The sequence below is a fragment of the Globicephala melas genome, chromosome 9, assembly GCF_963455315.2.
Source record: "Globicephala melas chromosome 9, mGloMel1.2, whole genome shotgun sequence".
NCBI classification, from domain to species: domain Eukaryota; kingdom Metazoa; phylum Chordata; class Mammalia; order Artiodactyla; family Delphinidae; genus Globicephala; species Globicephala melas.
This window is the reverse complement of record NC_083322.1, coordinates 52,578,349-52,602,092: the sequence shown is the minus strand read 5'-3', so window position 1 is coordinate 52,602,092 and position 23,744 is coordinate 52,578,349. Positions and strand designations below refer to the sequence as shown.

Below are 23,744 nucleotides of genomic sequence, written 5' to 3'. Positions count from 1 at the left end.
AGCCTCCAGTTTCTCCAATGAGCAAAGAAAACCCAGGGCGGACAACCAATCCCTACCCCCAGCATTGTGGGTCACTTTGTGGGAGCCCCTACTCTGATCTTGCCCCAGATTGCAAGGGAATCTTCAGGGCTCAACCATGGGGACAGAGAATTGGGGTGAGGGGTCTTAACGACACTTGGATCTTGGCAGACTGAGTTCAGACCTACAGTGCCCAAGTAGTAATCCCAACCAGGAACAAAGTGAAAAGATAACCTATGAAAGGGCAAAAATATTATCGTTATGTATCTGATAAAGGGTTAATATCCAAAATATATAAAGAACTCATACAACTCAGTACAAAAACAAATAACTCAACACCTACCATAATTATCACTTCATGATATATGTAAATAAATTGGGAATATGCCAAAAATCACTGAATTGTACATTTTTAAACAATTAAAATGGTAAATTAAAAAAATCATCATGCTGTAACCTGAAACCTACATGGTGATATATGTCAATTATATCTCAATAAAGGAAAAAAAGAAGTGATTAGTCAATGATGGTAGAATATATTGACAAAGGACAGAGTAGCAGGGTCAGTATGGTGTGCTGGTATATCAACTCTGGAAAAATCAAATGAAACATATAAAGCCCTATTTGTAGTGTGTGTGGATCTCCCATCATGGCTGATTTCAATCTACCAGTGGCTTAAGAACCAGCTCACAAATTTTTTGAATATTAAACAGTTGGCTCTGGAGAGCCAGTGTAGCCCGACTCCAACCACCACTGACAGTGCCAATAGGGTATTATCTGGAGAAGTGGCAACATTCTAACTTGAGTTAGAATGCAAAGGAAAGATCCTACAGAAGAGATGACATTGAGCTAAGACACAAATGAAAAGAGGAATCAGAAAGTTGAAAGTCATCTGAAAAAACAGCTCTGGAAGAAAGAGATATGGCAAACACACTAAGGCAGGAAATCACTTAGCACATCTGAAAAACAGAAAGAACAAGAACATATATTTTTAATTTATTTTTCAGTTGGGAGCTCACCTTGAGATCAAAAGGTCTCTTAGCCAGGGTGAAAGCAGTATTTTAGAAGAGGTGAATTATGATTCAGAAGCTAAGATCAGTTTTGGTTCTTTTGTACTTCTTTGCTAATAGAGTTTCCAATTACTGCTGGGTAATTCTTGGGGGAGGGTGGTGGCGCAGATATAGAAATATAAAATCTACCAGAAACCTGGGTTTATGGAATACAAAATACAGCAGGAAATAAGTATTATTCTATTTTACCAACATTTATGGTTCTCAGTGTTCATTCTAGACACTCTAGTCTATATTTCTTCTTCAATCTTGCCAAGCCTACAAATTAACTATACTTTTAAATCCTGTTGCCATATTAAGATGACTAGTAGCTTAAATATACTATGCTGAAATGTATCATTGGGCAGTCTTTGGATAAAATATAAATCAAATTGTAGGAACAAAGCAAGAATAACTGGATTAAATTCAATTATCAGCTTTGGGAATGTTTTCCCTTTGGCGTCAAGATGACAAAAGATAATTCTGTTTTGTTTATTTTATCTTGAGCAGGTAGAGATGGGGAGAATCCAAAATAACATTTTAAGAATGAATCAGTTGGAGTTCAAATCCAGGCTTGAGAAGTGAACAGCTCCTCCAGAGTGAAAATAAATTCTATTGTGAAGCAAACGAAGATTAGGAGGATTAAGTGTCACATGTGGAGGATCTGAAAGTGGATTTGTTTTTTATTATTGAAGGTATTTTAATGGGTTAATTGTACGGGGATCCGGTTCATTTGTTTTTTCTAAGCTGAGATGAGCCAGTATGTCTCTGGGGCAGGAGAGACTTGTGCTGCTTGTGAGGATGTGTATTATTTGTTTCAATATTATGCATTAGCAGCTAATAGTCCCAAGAAAGGGATTATGACTTGGTAGTCTCAGAAGTAATTAATTGTTACTGACATGTTAGCTATATTAATAGTTACAGTGCTCTTTTTATCCAATACAACTCTCTTTATTGTAATTTGTATACATGTTCAAATTGCTTTAGTAATAATGCTCAACATTTACACAGAATTTTTAAAAGTTCAAGGCAATAGCTAAAACAATCGAGTTATTTCCAAAAACATGAGTTAGGTATAGAATGTGGCTGTCAAAACTGGAAATTCAATTTTTCCTTGTTGAAGAAACAGAAAAAAATCAGCTTTGTTACTGATAAACTTTTTCTACAAGAAACATATCTCAAGTTTTATTAAATTATAGAAAACATTATTAAATGTCCAATGGAATTACTTTAAAGCTATGAATCCCAGATTATTTTACTTTATTATTTAAAGTTATATATTAGCTTACTTCTCTAGAATTACAATAAATCTGTAAATAATACAAGCTTTGCAATAAAATAAACACATAGGACTGCAATTTAGATACAAGGTAACACAAAAGCTTTAGAAATCACTTATTAAAATGAAGGATCCTGAGTAATTATAAATAAGAGGAGGTAGAGAGGTAATGCAGATTACCCTGTTTCTAGTTCTAAACTATTCATTAATGAGTAATAGAATTAATTCCATGTGAATTTGGATTCACTTCTAAGTGTACCAAAAGACCATATTGTTGGAAGTTCAGCACAAGAGGCCAGATATTTACTCTGAATCCACATGGAAAATAAAATTAAGGCAACTGTTCATATTATTTAGGCCAGAAAATACTCTCATCCAAATCCCCAGCAAGAACCAAGTAGAAATATTTAGCTTTGGGATTTGGGAAAAAAAAAAAAGATTTTGCATATTTTACTTTAGTGCATATTTCCTATTTCTTGTACATAAAATTCAGTTTCATTTAAAAGGCAAATTGTAAACTCAGCTTCATTTAGAATTCAGGTAATTTTCAAAATATTTTGGGCCCAAATAAATCTTTAGATGGAAGTATTTCAACATTTATCTAAGAAAGCAGTTTTATGAGGTCTATGGCAAATTTAATTATTCCAATGTTTCCCAAAGTGGGCAGCATGTACAAAATTCTGTACAATATGAATGTGTTGATCAAAAGGAATTTGGAAAATGCTGTTAAATCGGCTTAGCATGACATCTCAGCTTTTTTTATATCTGGATATAAGTTGTCAGTCTATGTATTAAATCTACTGAAGTATATGTTGAAATACAGCCCCCAGGCATCCCAGACAGAGGGAAGATTATGAGCCAATAAGAGCAGGTGGGAAAGCATAATGAATCTTTTAAGAAACTATAAGGAAGTTCTGGGGTTGCAGGAGATAAATCTGGAAATGGATGCCCGAGCCAAACTGTGGACATTTTGAATGACAGACTAAGTAATTCAGAGTTTTTTAAAAGTCAGCCAGCAGCCATTGATGCTTTCCAAGGAGGGGAGTGATAGAATAAATATGGTAGTTCGGGAGGATCAATCTGGCTGAAAATGGATAGGTTGGTGTGGAGAAGGGAAAATACTGGAGGCAGGGAGTCCAGTTAGAAGGCCCTAGCAAAAAATCAGGAGTGATATTAAACATGAATGGTGAAAAGAGAATGCAAAAGGAAGAATGAGAACAAGGTCTATTGCAAGAGAAGAATGGGAGGAATGAGGGACAGTTTCAAAGATTTTTAAAGAGCTCTCCAAGAGACTGATGGTGACTTTAGTGATCACAGTAAATCTTTTGCAGCTTCTCTGGGTTATGCTTGATACAGGCTCCCATGCCTTGATATAGGTTTTCTACCATAATGGACTTTCCATTCTTGGTTAACATAGCTAACTTATAATTCATTCTTTAGGACTTCTAGCTCACCTGTCATCTTTTCATTCTTAAATAATTTTTATATGTTCTCTTAGTATCCTAGATATACAAATTCTACAATATTTAAATCAATGTATTTTACAGATTGATTAGGTAGATTACAGGTTCCCCAGTCAGATTACAGGCTCCCTGAAATTAGGGATTAAATTTGTCCACTTTCAACAGCCAGCACAGTAGCACATAGTGGAAACTCAACCACTGTTTGAACAACGAGTATGCCTAGGAATCTTAGAGTGTTAGTAAGCCTAAAGAAAGACAGAAATGGGCAGATAGATGGAATATAAAGATTGAGGAAAGGTAGTTTTATCAACATGTTGGAAAGCCAATGGAAATAAGATTGAGGAAAGTGATAAAAAGGGAAATTGATGAGGCAGAATTGCAGAGTGAAAGGCAGACTGTAGAGGGTGGAGAATTCACCCTCTGGTAGTCCAATACTTTCTACTGTTTTCAAAAGAGGCCTCATACCCCTCCATTTCCTCACCTTAGTTCCTTGTGTTTCCACTTTCAAGAATTCCATCCCATCTTGAGCCTCTTTTTCAACATTTACACATGCACACTTAAAGCACAGGTCAAATGTCACTATCCCCTGAGACATTCTGTGGTCACTTATTTCTCTGAATCTCCAGAGTGACTTTTTTTTAATATGCAGCCTGAAGCACTCCTACATAAAATTCACGTTAGGTGATACTTTTGGGAAGTTTGCCGTTATAGACATATTCTATCTAATAAATGACAAAAGGATGATAGAATTAGAATCATCATTTTACAACTCCAAATGAAGTAATAGGTTTAAGCAAATGATCATCTATGGATACAAGAACTATTAGTGGAAAAAGGTTGGTGGGGTACTTAATGATGGATGGATCAAGGCAATAGTATCTGAACCCACTGATCAAACTTCAAGTCATAAAAAAGAAAGAAAACTAGACATCATACACCTCCTTATGGAAAGACACAACACACCCTCTAATATATTTTTACCAAGAAAAAAATGTTAACCTGCATTTGACCAGATTTTATCTGTAACAACAAGTTTAAAGGAAATATAGAAGACAGAAAACGTGCAAAGACAACACTGGGTTGTATTCAGTAAAATCTCAAATTTGTGAAACAATACAGTTTTTCAACAAATAAATTGCAAGGAGTAAAATTTAAAGAGGGAGTGAAAAACCCATAGTTTAAATATATATTAAAAGAAACTTAAAGATGTGTCAACCAAAAGTGTGATAGGTTTGGATCCTGATTTCAACAAACCCAAATTTATAAATCATTTATTAGACAAATGAGAAAACAAGACCACCCACTGATACCAAGATACTGTTAATTTTTAGGTATGATGATGGCTATGTTGTTTAAGCATCATTATTCATCCTGAAATACTTTCAGATGAAATGATACAATGTTTGGAATTTGCTTCAAAATAATGCACGGTGGTAGCAGGGGTGGGGAAGTGAGTGGTGGTGCTATAAATGAAACAAGACTGATTGCTATTGGAGTTGGATAGTAGCCACATAGTTCATTTTTATTTATGATTGAAAAATTCTATTTTGTGTCATTTCAAAATACAAGCTCCTGTCCTCCATCTTAGAACTATTGAATTAGAATATCTAAAGGAGAATCTGGAAATCTGCATTATTAACAGGTTGCGAAGTGATGATTATGCACACTAAGATTTGGGAATCATAGTCCTAAACAATTCATCCCATTGTTCTTGCTCTTGTCAGAGACATCCAGTCAATTATATATGCATGTTGTATCTTTAAAGTTAGAAATTGTGTCTTGCATCTCCCAAAGCCATATATTTTATATGTGCTCAATAAATATTAGTGATGCTAGTCAAAACCTTTATTGCTGTTCACTCTGAATAAACATTCTAGGTCTAGAATATACAAGACTTACTCATATATTCAAAGATATTAGGAGTGTGCACCTTCTCAGCTCTTAGCAATAATCCTCTGGCCATGTGGAATTTCTTTCTTAGTGGTATTTAACACTCCTAATTCCTAAAAGGCTAGTATTCTCATACCTCATGCGGCAAGGATAAAATTTAACAGATGAGAACAATAACCTCCTCTTTCACAGACAGATAGAAATAGAGAATCTTAGCTTCCATGTGTAGAAAAAGAAAATGAAATGTGAAGTGTTTATACCTGCCATTACCCCTCAACTTTGCCTTTGTCAAGATTTTCTTTGTTTGCGATGGTTCATTTATTAAGTAATCACTTTGACCCTCCTAAGAGGGTATTCTTGGGAAAATGTAACCTTATATTGAAAATTTTTTCCCCAAAGACTTAGTATTCCCTATACCTTGGAACTCTTGAAAGAACTCTATGATAGATTCTGTCCTAGTACTAGTCCAGTGTTCTAGTTCTGCCACTAAGTAGCTAGGTGGTTTTGAATCTGGCCCTATTTTTAATGGGTCCTGGTTCCCCCACATACATAACTCTAAAATAAATGTCAATCTACCCTTGGATCATCTGTAAGTTAACCTACAGTTTTACATTCCTTCTAGGAAAAAGTATTTCACCCAATATTTAAACAGAAAACACGACCTTCAAGAAAAAAAAGGTATAAAATGGTTTTACCTCAGCATCTTAGACAAGGATAAATAAGGCCAGTTGCATATATTGTGTTCTGAAGGTATAAATCCAGGAATATGAAGGCTATTTCCCACTTCGACTTACCTGCTTATGAGCATGATCATAAGAATTAATATGATTGTCAAACTCCTGGTGTTTGTGGTACTGCTTGTCACATAATTCACAGTAAAAGTTTGCCTTTACATCTTCCAGGGCCTTTGCTGTGGACTTCTCCTTTTCTGGAAAATCCTTAAAAAAAAAGGCAAAAATGTTGGTTACATTTCTCTCTAATAGCATAATCAGATCTCATATTAATCAAGTTGGTATTTAATTTTACTGTGACTAAAAGGATATGGTTAGTCACATTACATTTCAGAAATTCATGGCACTGTGGAAGCAACTTTCAGCTTAGCCTTATCCCTAACTTATCAATAAACACACAATGACTTATTATAAAGGAGCCCTCAGCTGCAGTATGGTCATTACTCATTCTTCTTCTTGCCATCCATTTCCAGGTGTGGTTCTGCTGGAATACTCATCCCCATTTCCTCTGCCTATCCAATAGCCTATCTGAAACACTGTAAGACCTCTCCACGACAATATTTTATTGGGGCACTGATTGCATTGTTTTGTATTGTTCACCTACTGCTCACTTTTAGCCTCCCTGAGATCATGTGTTGGGACTTACTATTCTCTCTGCACACAGTGCCTTTCCCACCTTATTAAATTGGTGAGCTTCTACTCCTTTCCCAATACCCAGCTCTTTGCCCCCTCTGGGAATCATTTTCCATGACATTTCAAGGAGGAGAAAGCCTCCATTAAGTTGCTTATTACTAAACACATCTATGATCATCCCTACTTTGTCTTTTTCATGGACATTTCTTTCTTTGATATTACCCCTTACATTTTTTGGATTCTACACAATTCCATCTTCGGCCAACTGAATTATCCACTCTACACACTCTCCCTGAGTGACCCCATTCATACTATAGTTAGAGCCTTATTTATCCTTAATCTCTACCTCCAGCCTAAGCTTCTCCCACAAGCATCAGCTCCTACTAGACATTGCCAATGAGTGTACTGCACAGTTTTCAAAATTATTACGCTTACAATTTTGACTATGCTCTATCTCAAACAGAACTTTGGCCACATCATCCTCCTGCTTAAAATCCGCCTGAATTCTCTCATTGCCTATAGGATAATAGTGACAAATGCTTATTGAGCACAAACAATGTGCCAGGTATTAGGTTAAGTATGTGAATTATCTCATTTGTTCCTCACAACGACCCTATAAAAATAAGTTCTATTTTAATCTACAATTTGCACATGCATCAACCAGCACTCAGAGAGATCACACACTTGTGGTCCCTGAGTTACCAAGTGCAGAAAGGATTTGAATTCAAATAACCAATGCCTACCTCCTTTGTTAGTAAACAGCTGTGCTTTACCATCTCCCTTTAAGGCCAATCCCCTTAATATACCATACAAGCTCCTTCCTACCTCATCAGTGTCATTTATATCAATCCATGCTCCCATGTTACCCTCTTTAATTCTATTAGCAGACATGCCACATGATATTAAAAGATTTGTTTTCATGTCTATGGCTCCCATAAATCTTTTGAAGGCAGGAGCTGTTTTATTCATTTTTGTGTCCACGGCGCCAAACGTATTGTCTAGCCCAGAATAGGTGCTTATTTAATATGCATTACATAAATTAATAGATAATGCTGGCTTACATATTCATGCTTCCTATCATTCTGTAAGTTCTTCTCTATTATCCCAAGGCCTAAATAAAAGAATGACTGGCACTTAGAGGATACCAAATAAATATGCATAAAGAATGGGTGAACAAAATAAAGAATGGATTTCAGCTTTGTTTCTCCAAAATGACTAACCTTCTATAAAAAGAACTTAGGCCATAAACCTAAATCATAGGGCTATCACTACCCAGACAAGAAAGCAAACACAGGGAATTTAGGCAGATTCTACAGGGTTGGGAGAAATGATGGGGCAATTAATTCAGACATGGAACATAATGATTCAAGCCCAAATGTAAGTGTCTAAAACACATGGCAAGAAGCAGAAAGGAAGTAACATTAACAAAGATCAAACTAGACAAAATATCTGGATTGCCTATCTAAGAGAGTTGACGTAGAAATGTGGTTACATTCTAAGCCGATGAGGCAAATAAAAGCTACTTGACAGGATGTATGCAGTAATGAGAATGTGGATACCGATTTCAAGACAAAAACCCAGTTACTCAACGAATGGAGATAATATAGTCACTTGATAACTGAGGGAGCAGTATAGCATTGAGGTAGAGCATATCTTTTGATGCAGTACACTTAGAATCAGGGGAAACCATTATTTTTCGTCCAGTCTTTCTCACTAGAAATTTGTTATGCGCTTTCTCAGTATAATTGCAGGGATTGGATTGGAACAGGGACTACTTTGGTTTACCCATAGTTCTTACTTTATGATGAGGCAGGAACAACAGCCTCAGAAAACTGGCCATGTGCCTTGGATATTGAGCAACTCTGCCTCAGCTATGTTAACTGGGAGTGGAGTAGGGGTGGCGACTGAGAATTCAGGGTGAATCTGTAGCTAAAAATGCGCTTTCTAATTATTCCAGATTTTGGAGAGGATTTTGTGACAATAGCTCAATGGCCAGGAGTGGAGCTTTTCCAGTTACTCTTGGCATCTATATCTAAACATTTTTTATCTCTAAAACTCCCTTTAATTATGATATTATAATATATGACTCTCAATGAAAAATGTTATGAGAGTTCTACCAACATTTTAGTCATATACCATCTCCTACAAATGTTTACATTTTACAAAGCCGTCAGATTAAATTACATGCCCCGTTTCTTGCTTCATTTTTCTTGCCGGGAAATAGTGCTGATATACCCGTTTCTCTTCCCTATAAGGGACTAATGATATTCCCACAGCATATCCTAGTCCCCTTATTAAGAGAGGAAGGATGCACAGGTGGGATATAAATGTCATGAGCAAAACATACAGAGTTCACAATCCAGTGTGTCCCTCAAAGCCAGAAGTAAAAGCATAGACCCAACAGCAGTGACTAGGGAATAGAAATGGGGAAACTGAGGTCTGAGAGTAGAAATATCAGGCAAAGGAGACTACAAGCCGAGTTGGGTAAGGATAGAGGAATCATAGAGGAAAAGAAAAACAAAAATCCTTAAGAATTTTTGGCGAAACTTGAAAACTGAGATTAGAGTTGGAGCTGACTTTTAGTAAAAGAACTATAACTTAGTGGTCCATGGTATTACTCAGCATAAGGTAGACCTACTCTGAAGTGTCAAAGTGGACTACCTGTGGAGATGGAGCTGAGTTGGCCCATCTCTATGTGCCAGGAGGCTGGAGGGTAAGATCTCAGACTAGTAGGGGAGGAATCATGTAGTCTATCTAATTCTACCATTTAGCAGAAGAGGCAACTGATGTTTAGCAATTTCATGATTTGAATAAAATCAGCTAACAGTAAAGCAGGGGCGCACTTTCCATTGTATCACGCTGCCCCATCCACTCAATCATTCATCCGTTCATTTAACCACACATTCATCCCACTATTATCAAGCACTTAAACAGTCAAGAACCTCTTGTTAAGCAACCTGTAATCGTCAGTTTCTTACTAGGTCTCTACCTCAGAGTTTTACAGTCTAGCATGGGATAATTACATATGAACAGGTAAACACTATAAATTGCAATACAGTGATAATCATAAGTTGTTATAGAATTTACCTAGTTCATACTAGTTAAGAATAATTTGAAGAAAAAGTCAGATTTTTTCTCTCTCTCCCTTCTTCACACATAGCATTAGATACGCTGTAAGTTCTCAGCATTTCTTGCCTTTTTGTTTAATGACAAGATACTTTTACTGGTCAAATAGCTTTGAGGGCAAATTAAGGTGAGATTTACTCTCTGAAATAATTACAGTCTTTAAATATATTGAGATATGGAGTAAACATGAAAGGAGTAAATAGCCACCTATTCTCAGTATATTTTTAAAATTAAAAGTGAATAAAATTTATAATAATACATTAGACATATAACATTTGATGTATAGCTGTATCATTGATTTGCTAGTCATACAAATTTCCCTTCTCACAGTCTGCCTAGAAGAGGAGACTTCGGAAGCTTATTTAATAGAAAAAATAACATTTATGAAATAAAAGAAAACTTCTTGTTAAGCATTCTCAATGATCCATTAAATGTTGAAAATGAATTATAAATTGAATGTGAGTTATCTTAATAAGTCATTTTTAAAACATTAGGCATTGCCAGTGGGCAATTATGTTGCAGTTCAGTAAGAATTCCATAGTAATTAATTACTTTTCATAATTAACATTTTGGGTGCAAAGAGAGTAAATATACTTTTTCACACTAAGAATTTTACATTCATGCATATAACAAGTGTATCTGTAAAGTGGCAAGTATTCTGACTACAGTAATGTGTTTAGTTAGAAATATGTATGTTTGCTACCAAATCATTTTTATTATTGTAATGATGCTTACACACTAAAATCCATTGCTCTCTCTTTGTAAAATAGAAATCTGCCAAGCACTTCATGTTTGTTAACTCAATCTTCACAACGACTTTACTAAGTATCATCTCTTATTATCCCGTATAAAGACATGGAAGACAAGGCACAAACACATCTAGAAACTCACTCAACGTTGAAGAGCAGAGACTGGATTCAGACTCAGATCTGCCTGTCTTCAGAGCTATTAATCACCAGGCTCGTGGCTGCCCTAATTAGCCTTTATCCAGATGCTGCATAATTCTGCGCTGTCTCTGCTAACTGTTTTGGTAGATTTGGAATGATACAGAGCCCCTCGCTCCCAGAGAGAGTAAGAGGACTAATTATAATTTTAAAAATCTATAAAGCTCTTGAAGCTGAGAGATGGGCGCTAGGAAAATACAAGGTGGTAGTCCTGTTCTGCTGGTTGTGAATATGTGCCTTGATTATTGAAAAGAAAGAGAAGAAATCAATTGCTGTTCTTCGTATCTCCCTGATGGCAATACCAGCTCGGAGCTTTGAGAACTGAGTTCACATTCTTTGCATGAAACTTCACATTTGACCTTTCACTGTTATGTGTAAGAGATTGCTTTAAGAATTCTGACATTCTCTAACCTGTTCTGTTACACAGGCCCCAGATAAAATCCTGTCTCAAAGATAGTGAATTCTCCTCCTCCTTTGATCAAGTGGCTGTCGCTGATTCAAAAAATCTCTTTTCGTCCCCATTGTCCCCTTGCACCTCTGTAATAGACTGGGTAATGGGAAACTTGATTTAGATGGGTTTCTTCATGTATTTATTTTATTTTTGTGATAGAGAAAAAAAATAGTGTTTGAAGACTGACTAAATTGAATCTCAGCCTCTTTCTTACAGCAGTTTAAACTTTAAATTTTCAGTTTTCTCAGGATAAATTAAAGGGAGTAGTGGGTAGCTTGAAGGATTGTTGTGAGTATAAAATGAGATCAGTTTCATGGAAGCACTTAGTACAGTGTATGCTAAAAGTAGGTACTTGATGTTTGGATATTTTGTGTGTATGTGTCTTTGTGTTATATGTATGGGTATCGTTGTATCCACATGACACTAAAATTTTTTTTTAAAATAATACCATTCTGAGTCTATAAAGCAACTTTCATTTTCTGATGAAAATTTGAGCAAGTGATAGGAATCCTTATTCTCTTCAACCCACTGTCTCATATGAAAGCACAATCCCTGATAGAAAAACAAATTTGGTTTCCATAAATATGATTTTCAGATGTTTTTATCTCACAATTTGTTGTTTTTCTTTTGGGTTTTTTTTTGGGTTTTTTTGGGGGTTTTTTTGTTTTTTGTTTTTTTTTTTTTTTGCGGTATGCGGGCCTCTCACTGCTGTGGCCTCTCCCATTGCGGAGCACAGGCTCCGGACGCGCAGGCCCAGCGGCCATGGCTCACGGGCCCAGCCGCTCTGCGGCATGTGGGATCTTCCCGGACCGGGGCACGAACCCGTGTCCCCTGCATCGGCAGGCGGACTCTCAACCACTGCGCCACCAGGGAAGCCCTCACAATTTGTTTTTAACTTTTGGACTGTTTAGAAATCCCACACACAGTCAAGAGAGCACTGGATGCCCTTAATTAACATTAATATTACTAATATTGATTTCCCTAAAGATGTGACGGGCTTCTTTTATATGGTCTTTGCATTCTATAGCATCTAGCATGTTACTTGTTACTTAGAAGAAACTCAGTAAGTATTTGTTGAATAAGTTAAATTAATGAATAAAAACCAGAGAATGCTTTTCCCACTAAGTAATAGATAGCTTGGCTCACTGTGGCAATGTTAAGTTATATCATGGGGAATTAAACTGCTGAAATGATGGCAGAATAAACAGATGAGTATGATTCTAAGTATATGGAAATTTTGGAACAATCTTTTAAAAAAATACGGATTCTGAGGTCTAAGGAGCTTACTGAAGAATTAGCCTAAAGTAATAGAGGGTGGTAACTGCATACAGATTCACAATCAGAACTACAGATTATTGATTTCCAATGTTCCTCCTGTCTTACCATAATCAATAGTTCTCCTTAAAATTTGTTGAGAATCAAGTGTTGGTTTCCCAGACTTGAACTGGACACGACCAAAGTTAGACCTTTCCAGCAATGCCCAGGTAGGTATAATGTCAGCCACTGCCTGGATTTGAAAAAGAGCTTTTCCCCTCTTATTAGTGATTCATTCAAGCTGCCCAGATGAGAAGATGAATACAACCACATTAAATATGTGAACTTATCACTGGGTGGCATGCTTTGTGAACATCTCAGCATCGTTTCTAATTTGGAAAGAATGATGAATTTCTGACTTACTGGCAAGATGCCAGAGTAATGATTTCATTTCTGTTCATGAAGCAACAATTAAATATTTAAAGTTTGCTTGTATAACTGCTTATTTTGGAGAAGATTCCCAATTGGCTGCATTTGAACAGAGGTTATTTTTGAAAAACACATGCATATCTGTTAGAACCATTGTTCATCAGTATTCTACACCACCAACTTCATCTTCCTCAGCATAAATTAATATACAGTTCCTCTACCAGAAAAACACATAAGTATATAATGCAGTCCCAGGTGTACCCTAAAATAATCATGACAGTAGCTATTGCTTTATTACCTAACTACGCATGTCTGCCATAAAGGAAAAAAGGCGCACATATAATTTCCATATTGCTTACCAATGGGATACGGATGTTGCATTGCACAAGTTCATAAAGGTTATGCATTGGTTTTCAGAGTATTTTTAACAACTAATGAAACAGTAAAATACATGTAAACCAATGAGATTTACTGGACACAGTGTAGTATGAGCCCATCAAGATGCAAGGACTACCAGTCTCTTAACACAGAACATCCCAGCCCTCACCAGTAAAAACAGGCAATATTTTTGGGTGGGAGACAAAAAGAGAGTACATGAAAATATATGTAAATTTACCCAGGGTCAAGGACAAGGTCGAATCCATTAAATAGCAGTCCTTGGCCTAGAGTTCATGCCCAATAAACGTCCATTAATGAATTCATGAATGAATAAATGTAGTGAGTGAAGGAATGAATACATTTAATTTCTTTCTGACCTTTTTCCTGTTTAGTTATTGTGCTAAAGGGGAGAGAACTGGAAAACCTGAAATGAGTATGGTGATGTTAAAACCCATACACTTGTACACTTCAAAGAGTGAACCCTAATGTGGAATATAGACTTCAGCTAATAATAACACATCAATTTCAGTTCATCAATTGTAACACACTCACCCACCACACTAATATAAAATGTTAATAATAAGGGAAACTATATATAAAATTAGGGGAGAGTATACAGGAACTCTTTGTATTTCCTGATCTATATTGCTATGAACCTAAAAATACCCTTAAAAAATACTCCAGTATTTAGAAAATAAAAGTGTACAACGAAATCACATTTTTATAGTCCTACCTTCACTGAACTCAAAGAAAAGCAATGCATGATGTAAAAATAATCTAATCCATGTTATGTAATGTACATGGCTGAGCTCCAGGGGTGGGGCCAGGTGACAAGGAGGGCTCCTCTGTATGGAGAGATCTTGAGATCCCCAATTCCGTTCTGTCATTTTCCATGAGAGAGAACAACCCTCAGCAATCCTTGAGAAAAGTAGGACTACTGACAGACCATATTTATAATCATTAGATCCGCTGGAAATTCACGGGTAAAATTTCTATATTTGAAAGAAAGATTTTAGAATGAGTCTATGCTGTGGGTGTGTAAAATATGATAAGAAAATGAGTTTTCTTCCCCCAGACTGACAATAGTGTCCCATTTATAAAGGTAGTAATTACCACTCCATCAATTCAGCCCACAGATATGTATAACTGTAATGAATACAGACATATTGCATTCATCTAAATTGAATACATTTAAATGAATACATCTATTGTGCATTAGACAGGAAGTACTTTCATTTACCCATTACTCCTGCTGTAACTACTTATTTTAAAAATGCAATTAATAGTGTCTGACATTTCATTTTCTAATACAGGAGAAATCAATAAAAAATGTCAGCTAACTAAGTTTTCTGGAAAGTTGCTAGTGACACCTGCTGAATTACAAACCATTTTTTAAAAATTCAACATCTGTAACAGCTATCTAGGGGAGAAATTGTCATTAAGAGATGCTGACCTAGACATTGCTTCACTTTTGCATGGGAATTCACGGCAAATATGCTCCCTTCAAAAAGATTCAGGTGATCGTTAAGTCACTTCCTGTTCTAAGGCCTTCTCAGGTTGCTCTGGAATTCATCTGTACAATTCTAAAAAGCCGTGTTTCTGTTCTACATGTGCTAAAACAGGCCTAGAAACTCCTAAAATGATGTGCTAAAATAGTATAAAGAAAAAGTTTTTGCTTTTAAAAAAGGACACAAAAACCAGAAAAATGCCAAAACTCCAAGGACATTCTTTCTGTTTTTTTCTGAACATTTGCTATCTTGTTGGATTAAAAAGTCTGCTACATTTGGTTTACTTGTTCTATAACCAGAGATGTTTAAAAAGTGATTGTGCTCACAAAGGCACTTCATTATTTCAAACTGGCTGCTCCAGGGTTCTATCTATTGAAATTCTAATAGGTAATTTACTTTCAAACTTAGAGAAAACTAGCAATTGTGAAAGAAGTATGCTATACAGAGGCTTTGTGTCTCAAATCTTGAAATATTAACTTCAAGCTGGGAAAATGTGTCAAAGTAAAGGAAATCTATTAAAATGCTAGTTTTCTTTGAGAGGAAGGCATTCACAAGGGCTAAAGGAAATGCTATAAACAACATTACATTCATTTCAAGATCATGAAATGATGTACAAAACTTGGGGCTCGGGGGCTTCTGGGAAGATGGTGGAAGAGTAAGACGTGGAGATCACCTTCCTCCCCACAGATACACCAGAAATACATCTACACATGGAACAACTCCTACAGAACACCTACTGAACGCTGGCAGAAGACCTCAGATCTCCCAAAAGGCAAGAAACTCCTCAGGTACCTGGGTAGGGCAAAAGAAAAAAGAATAAACACAGACAAAAAGATAGGGACAGGACCTGCACCAGTGGGAGGGAGCCGTGAAGGAGGAAAGGTTTCCACACACTAGGGAGCCCCTTCGCGGGTGGAGACTGCGGGTGGCGGAGGGGGAAGCTTCGGAGCCGCGGAGGAGTGCACAGCAACAGGGGTGCGGAGGGCAAAGCGGGGAGATTCCCGCACAGAGAATCAGGGCCGACCAGCACTCACCAGCCCGAGAGGCTTGTCTGCTCACCCGCCAGGGCAGGCGGGGCTGGGAGCTGAGGCTCGGGCTTTGGTCAGAGCACAGGGAGAGGACAGGGGTTGGCGGAGTGAACACAGCCTGCAGGAGTTAGTGCACCACGGCTAGCCGGGAGGGAGTCCAGGGAAAAGTCTGGACCCGCCGAAGAGGCAAGAGACTTTTTCTTCCCTCTTTGTTTCCTGGTGCGCGAGGAGAGGGGATTAAGAGCGCTGTTTAAGGGAGCTCCAGAGACGGGCGCGAGCCGTGGCTAAAAGCACAGACCCCAGAGATGGGCATGACACGCTTAAGGCTGCTGCTGCTGCCACCAAGAAGCCTATGTGCGAGCACAGGTTACTATCCACACTCCCTTCCGGGGAGCCTGTCCAGCCCGCCACTGCCAGGGTCCTGGGATCCAGGGACAACTCCCCCAGGAGAACGCACGACGCGCCTCAGGCTGGTGCAACGTCACGCTGGCCTCTGCCGCCGGAGGCCCGCCCAGCACTCCGTGCCCCTCCATCCCACCCCCCACCCCGGCCTGAGTGAGCCAGAGCCCCCGCCATCAGCGGCTCCTTTAAGCCCGACCTGTCTGAGCAAAGAACAGACGCCCTCCAGCGACCTGCACGCAGAGGTGGGGCCAAATCCAAAGCTGAGCCCCTGGCAGCTGTGAGAACAAAGAAGAGAAAGGGAAATCTCTCCCAGCAACCTCAGAAGCAGCGGATTAAAGCTCCACAATCAACTTGATGTACCCTGCATCTGTGAAATACATGAATAGACAACGAATCATCCCAAATTAAGGAGGTGGACTTTGAGAGCAAGATTTATGATTTTTTCCCCTTTTCCTCTTTTTGTGAGTGTGTATGTGTATGCTTCTATGTGAGATTTTTTCTGTATAGCTTTGCTTCCACCATTTGCCCTGGGTTCTATCAGTACGTTTTTTCATTGTTTTCTTTTAAAATTTTTTTCTTAATAATTATTTTTTTATTTTAATAACTTTATTTTATTTGACTTTATCTTCTTTCTTTCTTTTCTTTCCTTCCTTTCTACCTTCCTTCCTTCCTTCCTTCCCTCCTTTAGATAACGAATCATCCCAAATTGAGGAGGTGGACTTTGAGAGCAAGATTTATGATTTTTTTTCCCTTGTCCTCTTTTTGTGAGTGTGTATGTGTATGCTTCTGTGTGAGATTTTGTCTGTATAGCTTTGCTTCCACCATTTGTCCTAGGGTTCTATCCGTCCGTTGTTTTTTTTTTTCTTTTCCTCTTAATAATTATATTTTATTTTAATAAATTTATTATATTTTATCTTACTTTATTTTATTTTACTTTATCTTCTTTCTTTCTTTTTTCCTTCCTTCCCTCCTTGCTTCCTTCCTCCCTCCCTCCCTCCTTTCTTTCTTTTCCTTCCTTCCTTCCTTCCTTCCTTCCTCTTTCTTTCTTTCTTTCTTTCTTTCTTTCTTTCTTTCTTTCTTTCTTTCTTTCTTCTACTAATTCTTTCTTTCTACTTTATCTCCCTTTTATTCTGAGCCGTGTGGACGAAAGGCTCTTGGTGCTGCAGCCAGGAGTCAGTGCTGTGCCTCTGAGGTGGGAGAGCCAACTTCAGGACACTGGTCCACAAGAGACCTCCCAGCTCCACATAATATCAAACGGCGAAAATCTCCCAGAGATCTCCATCTCAACACCAGCACCCAGCTTCATTCAACGACCAGAAAGCTACAGTGCTGGACATCCTATGCCAAACAACTAGCAAGACAGGAACACAACCCCACCCATTAGCAGAGAGGCTGCCTAAAATCATAATAAGTCTACAGACACCCCAAAACACACCACCAGACATGGACCTGCCCACCAGAAATACAAGATCCAGCCTCATCCACCAGAACACAGGCACTAGTCCCCTCCACCAGGAAGCCTACACAAGCCACTGAACCAACCTTACACACTGGGGACACACACCAAAAACAACGGGAAATATGAACCTGCAGGCTGCAAAAAGGAGACTCCAAACACAGTAAGATAAGCAAAATGAAAAGACAGAAAAACACACAGCAGATGAAGGAGCAAGATAAAAACCCACCAGACCTAACAAATGAAGAGGAAATACGCAGTCTACCTGAAAAAGAATTCAGAATAATGATAGTAAAGATGATCCAGAATCTTGGAAATAGAATAGACAAAATGCAAGAAACATTTAACAAGGACCTAGAAGAACTAAAGATGAAACAAACAATGATGAACAACACAATAAATGACCTTAAAAATACTCTAGATAGGATCAATAGCAGAATAACTGAGGCAAAAGACGGATAAGTGACCTGGAAGATAAAATAGTGGAAATAACTACCGCAGAGCAGAATAAAGAAAAAAGAATGAAAAGAACAGAGGACAGTCTCAGAGATGTCTGGGACAACATTAAACGCACCAACATTCGAATTATAGCGGTTCCAAAAGAAGAAGAGAAAAAGAAAGGGACTGAGAAAATATTTGAAGAGATTATAGTTGAAAACTTCCATAATATGGGAAAGGAAATAGTTAATCAAGTCCAGAAAGCACAGAGAGTCCCATACAGGATAAATCCAAGGAGAAATACGCCAAGACACATATTAATCAAACTGTTAAAAATTAAATACAAAGAAAACATATTAAAAGCAGCAAGGGAAAAACAACAAATAACACACAAGGGAATCCCCATAAGGTTAACAGCTGATCTTTCAGCAGAAACTCTGCAAGCCAGAAGGGATTGGCAGGACATATTTAAAGTGATGAAGGAGAAAAACCTGCAACCAAGATTACTGTACCCAGCAAGGATCTCATTCAGATTTGATGGAGAAATTAAAACCTTTACAGACAAGCAAAAACTGAGAGAGTTCAGCACCACCAAACCAGCTTTACAACTAATGCTAAAGGAACTTCTCTAGGCAAGAAACACAAGAGAAGGAAAAGACCTACAATAACGAACCCAAAACAATTAAGAAAATGGGAATAGGAACATACATATCGATAATTACCTTAAGTGTAAATGGACTAAATGCTCCAACCAAAAGAAACAGATTGGCTGAATGGATACAAAAACAAGACCCATATATATGCTGTCTACAAGAGACCCACTTCAGACCTAGAGGCACATACAGACTGAAAGTGAGGGGATGGAAAAAGATATTCCATGCAAATGGAAACCAAAAGAAAGCTGGAGTAGCAATTCTCATATCAGACAAAATAGACTTTAAAATAAAGACTATTACAAGAGACAAAGAAGGACACTACATAATGATCAAGGGACCGATCCAAGAAGAAGATATAACAACTGTAAATATTTATGCACCCAACATAGGAGCACCTCAATACATAAGGCAAATACTAACAGCCATAAAAGGGGAAATCGACAGTAACACATTCAAAGTAGGGGACTTGAACACCCCACTTTCACCAATGGACAGATCATCCAAAATGAAAATAAATAAGGAAACACAAGCTTTCAATGATACATTAAACAAGATGGACTTAATTGATATTTATAGGATATTCCATCCAAAAACAACAGAATACACTTTTTTCTCAAGTGCTCATGGAACATTCTCCGGGATAGATCATACCTTGGGTCACAAATCAAGCCTTGGCAAATTTAAGAAAATTGAAATTGTATCAAGTATCTTTTCTGACCACAACGCTATAAGACTAGATATCAATTACAGGAAAAGATCTCTAAAAAATACAAACACATGGAGGCTAAACAATACACTACTTAATAACAAAGTGATCACTGAAGAAATCAAAGAGGAAATTAAAAAATACCTAGAAACAAATAACAATGGAGACACGACGACACAAAACCAATGGGATGCAGCAAAAGTAGTTCTAAGAGGGAAGTTTATAGCAATACAATCCTACCTTAAGAAACAGGAAACATCTCAAATAAACAACGTAACCTTGCACCTAAAGCAATTAGAGAAAGAAGAACAAAACCCCCGAAAGTTAGCAGAAGGAAAGAAATCATAAAAATCAGATCAGAAATAAATGAAAAAGAAATGAAGGAAACGATAGCAAAAATCAATAAAACTAAATGCTGGTTCTTTGAGAAGATAAACAAAATTGATAAACCATTAGCCAGACTCATCAAGAAAAAAAGGGAGAAGACCCAAATCAATAGAAATAGAAATGAAAAAGGAGAAGTAACAACTGACACTGCAGAAATACAAAAGATCATGAGAGATTACTACAAGCAACTCTATGCCAATAAAATGGACAACCTGGAAGAAATAGACAAATTCTTAGAAAGCACAACCTGCCAAGACTGAATCAGGAAGAAATAGAAAATATGAACAGACCAATCACAAGCACCGAAATTGAAACTGTGATTAAAAATCTTCCAACAAACAAAATTCCAGGACCAGATGACTTCACAGGTGAATTCTGTCAAACATTTAGAGAAGGTCTAACACCTATCCTTCTCAAACTCTTCCAAAATATAGCAGAGGGAGGAACACTCCCAAACTGATTCTACGAGGCCACCATCACCTTGATACCAAAACCAGACAAGGATGTCACAAGGAAAGAAAACTACAGGCCAATATCACTGATGAACATAGATGCAAAAATCCTCAGCAAAATACTAGCAAACAGAATCCAACAGGACATTAAAAGGATCATACACCATGATCAAGTGGGGTGTATCCCAGGAATGCAAGGAGTATTCAATATACGCAAATCAATCAACGTGATAAACCATATTAATAAATTGAAGAATAGAAACCATATGACCATCTCAATAGATGCAGAGAAAGCTTTCGACAAAATTCAACACCCATTTATGATAAAAACCGTCCAGAAAGTTGGCATAGAGGGAACTTATCTCAACATAATAAAGGCCATGTATGACAAACCCACAGCCAACATCGTCCTCAGTGGTGAAAAACTGAAAGCATTTCCACTAAGATCAGGAACAGGACAAGGTTGCCCACTCTCACCAGTTATTCAACATAGTTTTGGAAGTTTTAGCTACAGCAATCAGAGAAGAAAAGGAAATAAAAGGAATCCAAATCGCAAAAGAAGAAGTAAAACTGTCACTCTTTGCAGATGACATGATACCATACATAGAGAATCCTAAAGATGCTACCAGAAAACTACAGGAGCTAATCAATGAATTTGGTAAAGTAGCAGGATACAAAATTAATGCACAGAAATCACTGGCATTCCTATACACTAATGATGAGAAATATGAAAGTGAAATCAAGAAAACCCTCCCATTTACCACTGCAACAGAAAGAATAAAATATCTAGGAATAAACCTACCTAAGGAGACAAAAGACCTGTATGCATAAAATTATAAGACACTGATGAAAGAAATTAAAGATGATACAAATAGATGGAGAGATATACCATGTTCTTGGATTGGAAGAATCAACATTGTGAAAATGACTCTACTACCCAAAGCAATCTACAGATTCAATGCAATCCCTATCAAACTACCACTGACATTTTTCACAGAACTAGAACAAAAAATTTCACAATTTGTATGGAAATACAAAAGACCCCGAATAGCCAAAGCAATCTTGAGAATGAAAAACGGACCTGGAGGAATCAGGCTCCCTGACTTCAGACTATACTACAAAGCTACAGTAATCAAGACAGTATGGTACTGGCACAAAAACAGAAAGATAGATCAATGTAACAGGATAGAAAGCCCAGAGATAACCCACGCACATATGGTCACCTTATCTTTGATAAAGGAGGCAGGAATGTACAGTGGAGAAAGGACAGCCTCTTCAATAAGTGGTGCTGGGAAAACTGGACAGGTACATATAAAAGTATGAGATTAGACCACTCCCTAACACCATACACAAAAATAAGCTCAAAATGGATTAAAGACCTAAATGTAAGGCCAGAAACTAACAACTCTTAGAGGAAAACATAGGCAGAACACTCTGTGACATAAACCACAGCAAGATCCTTTTTGACCCACCTCCTAGAGAAATGGAAATAAAAACAAAAATAAACAAATGGGACCTAATGAAACTTAAAAGCTTTTGCACAGCAAAGGAAACCATAAACAAGACCAAAAGACAACCCTCAGAATGGGAGAAAATATTTGCAAATGAAGCAGCTGACAAAGGATCAATCTCCAAAATTTATAAGCAGCTCATGCAGCTCAATAACAAAAAAACAAACAACCCAATCCAAAAATGGGCACAAGACCTAAATAGACATTTCTCCATAGAAGATAGGCAGACTGCCAACAAACACATGAAAGAATGCTCAACATCATTAATCATTAGAGAAATGCAAATCAAAAGTACAATGAGATATTATCTCACACCAGTCAGAATGGCCATCATCAAAAAATCTAGAAACAATAAATGCAGGAGAGGGTATGGAGAAAAGGGAACCCTCTTGCACTGTTGGTGGGAATGTAAATTGATACAGCAGCTGTGGAGAACAGTATGGAGTTTCCTTAAAAAACTACAACTAGAACTACCATATGATCCAGCAATCCCACTACTGGGCATATACCCTGAGAAAACCATAATTCAAAAAGAGTCATGTACCAAAATGTTCATTGCAGCTCTATTTACAATAGCCCAGAGATGGAAACAATCTAAGTGTCCATCATCAGATGAATGGATAAAGAAGATGTGGCACATATATACAATGGAATATTACTCAGCCATAAAAAGAAACGAAATGAGCTATTTGTAATGAGGTGGATAGACCTAGAGTCTGTCATACAGAGTGAAGTAAGTCAGAAAGAGAAAGACAAATACCATAAGCTAACACATATATATGGAATTTAAGGGGAAAAAAATGTCATGAAGAACCTAGGGTTAAGACAGGAATAAAGACACAGACCTACTAGAGAATGGACTTGAGGATATGGGGATGGGGAAGCGCAAGCTGTGACAAAGGGAGAGAGTGGCATGGACATATATACACTACCAAACGTAAGGTAGATAGCTAGTGGGAAGCAGCCGCATAGCACAGGGATATCAGCTCGGTGCCTTGTGACCGCCTGGAGGGGTGGGATAGGGAGGGTAGGAGGGAGGGAGACGCAAGTGGGAAGAGATATGGGAACATATGTGTATGTATAACTGATTCACTTTGTTATAAAGCAGAAACTAACTAAAACACCATTGTAAAGCAATTATACTCCAATAAAGATGTAAAAAAAAAAACTTGGCTCTGTTGCATATATTTTGGAAGAAATATTTGTCACATATATTATCTATTAATTATTATTCTCATAGAACTTTTATAAAACTTGAGTCATTGACTTCAGAAATCCTCAAAAAGAAAGGGTGTTTACCAGTTTTATGGATATACTCTTGCTTTATTGAAAATAAAAACAATTGTCAATTGAAGTCAGAAAGGCTGATGAGCTGGAAACTGAGGCAAAAGTTAGTATGTGTCATAAAGGCAGAACTGATAGTACGGCCCACCCAGACTGTGGTGAAGAGTTGAAACAGATTTTCACAGCTGCTTGAGCAGTTGGAGGATCCGTACTTATTTTTAACACTAGCACCCACTCAATAAGCCATATAGCGTGCCCCAGTCTACTGTGT

The 23,744-nt window shown here is 37.5% G+C and overlaps 1 protein-coding gene across 1 annotated transcript in view; it reads right to left on the bottom strand.

The window, feature by feature from the left end:
• The window catches only part of ZNF804B (zinc finger protein 804B), a 505,156-nt gene that overhangs the window by 76,284 nt on the left and 405,128 nt on the right, over positions 1-23,744 (bottom strand). Inside the window, exon 2 of the mRNA XM_030857352.2 lies at positions 6,494-6,637. Within this exon, the coding sequence (XP_030713212.2) occupies positions 6,494-6,637 (144 nt within the window). The remainder of the gene's footprint in view (positions 1-6,493; positions 6,638-23,744) is intronic.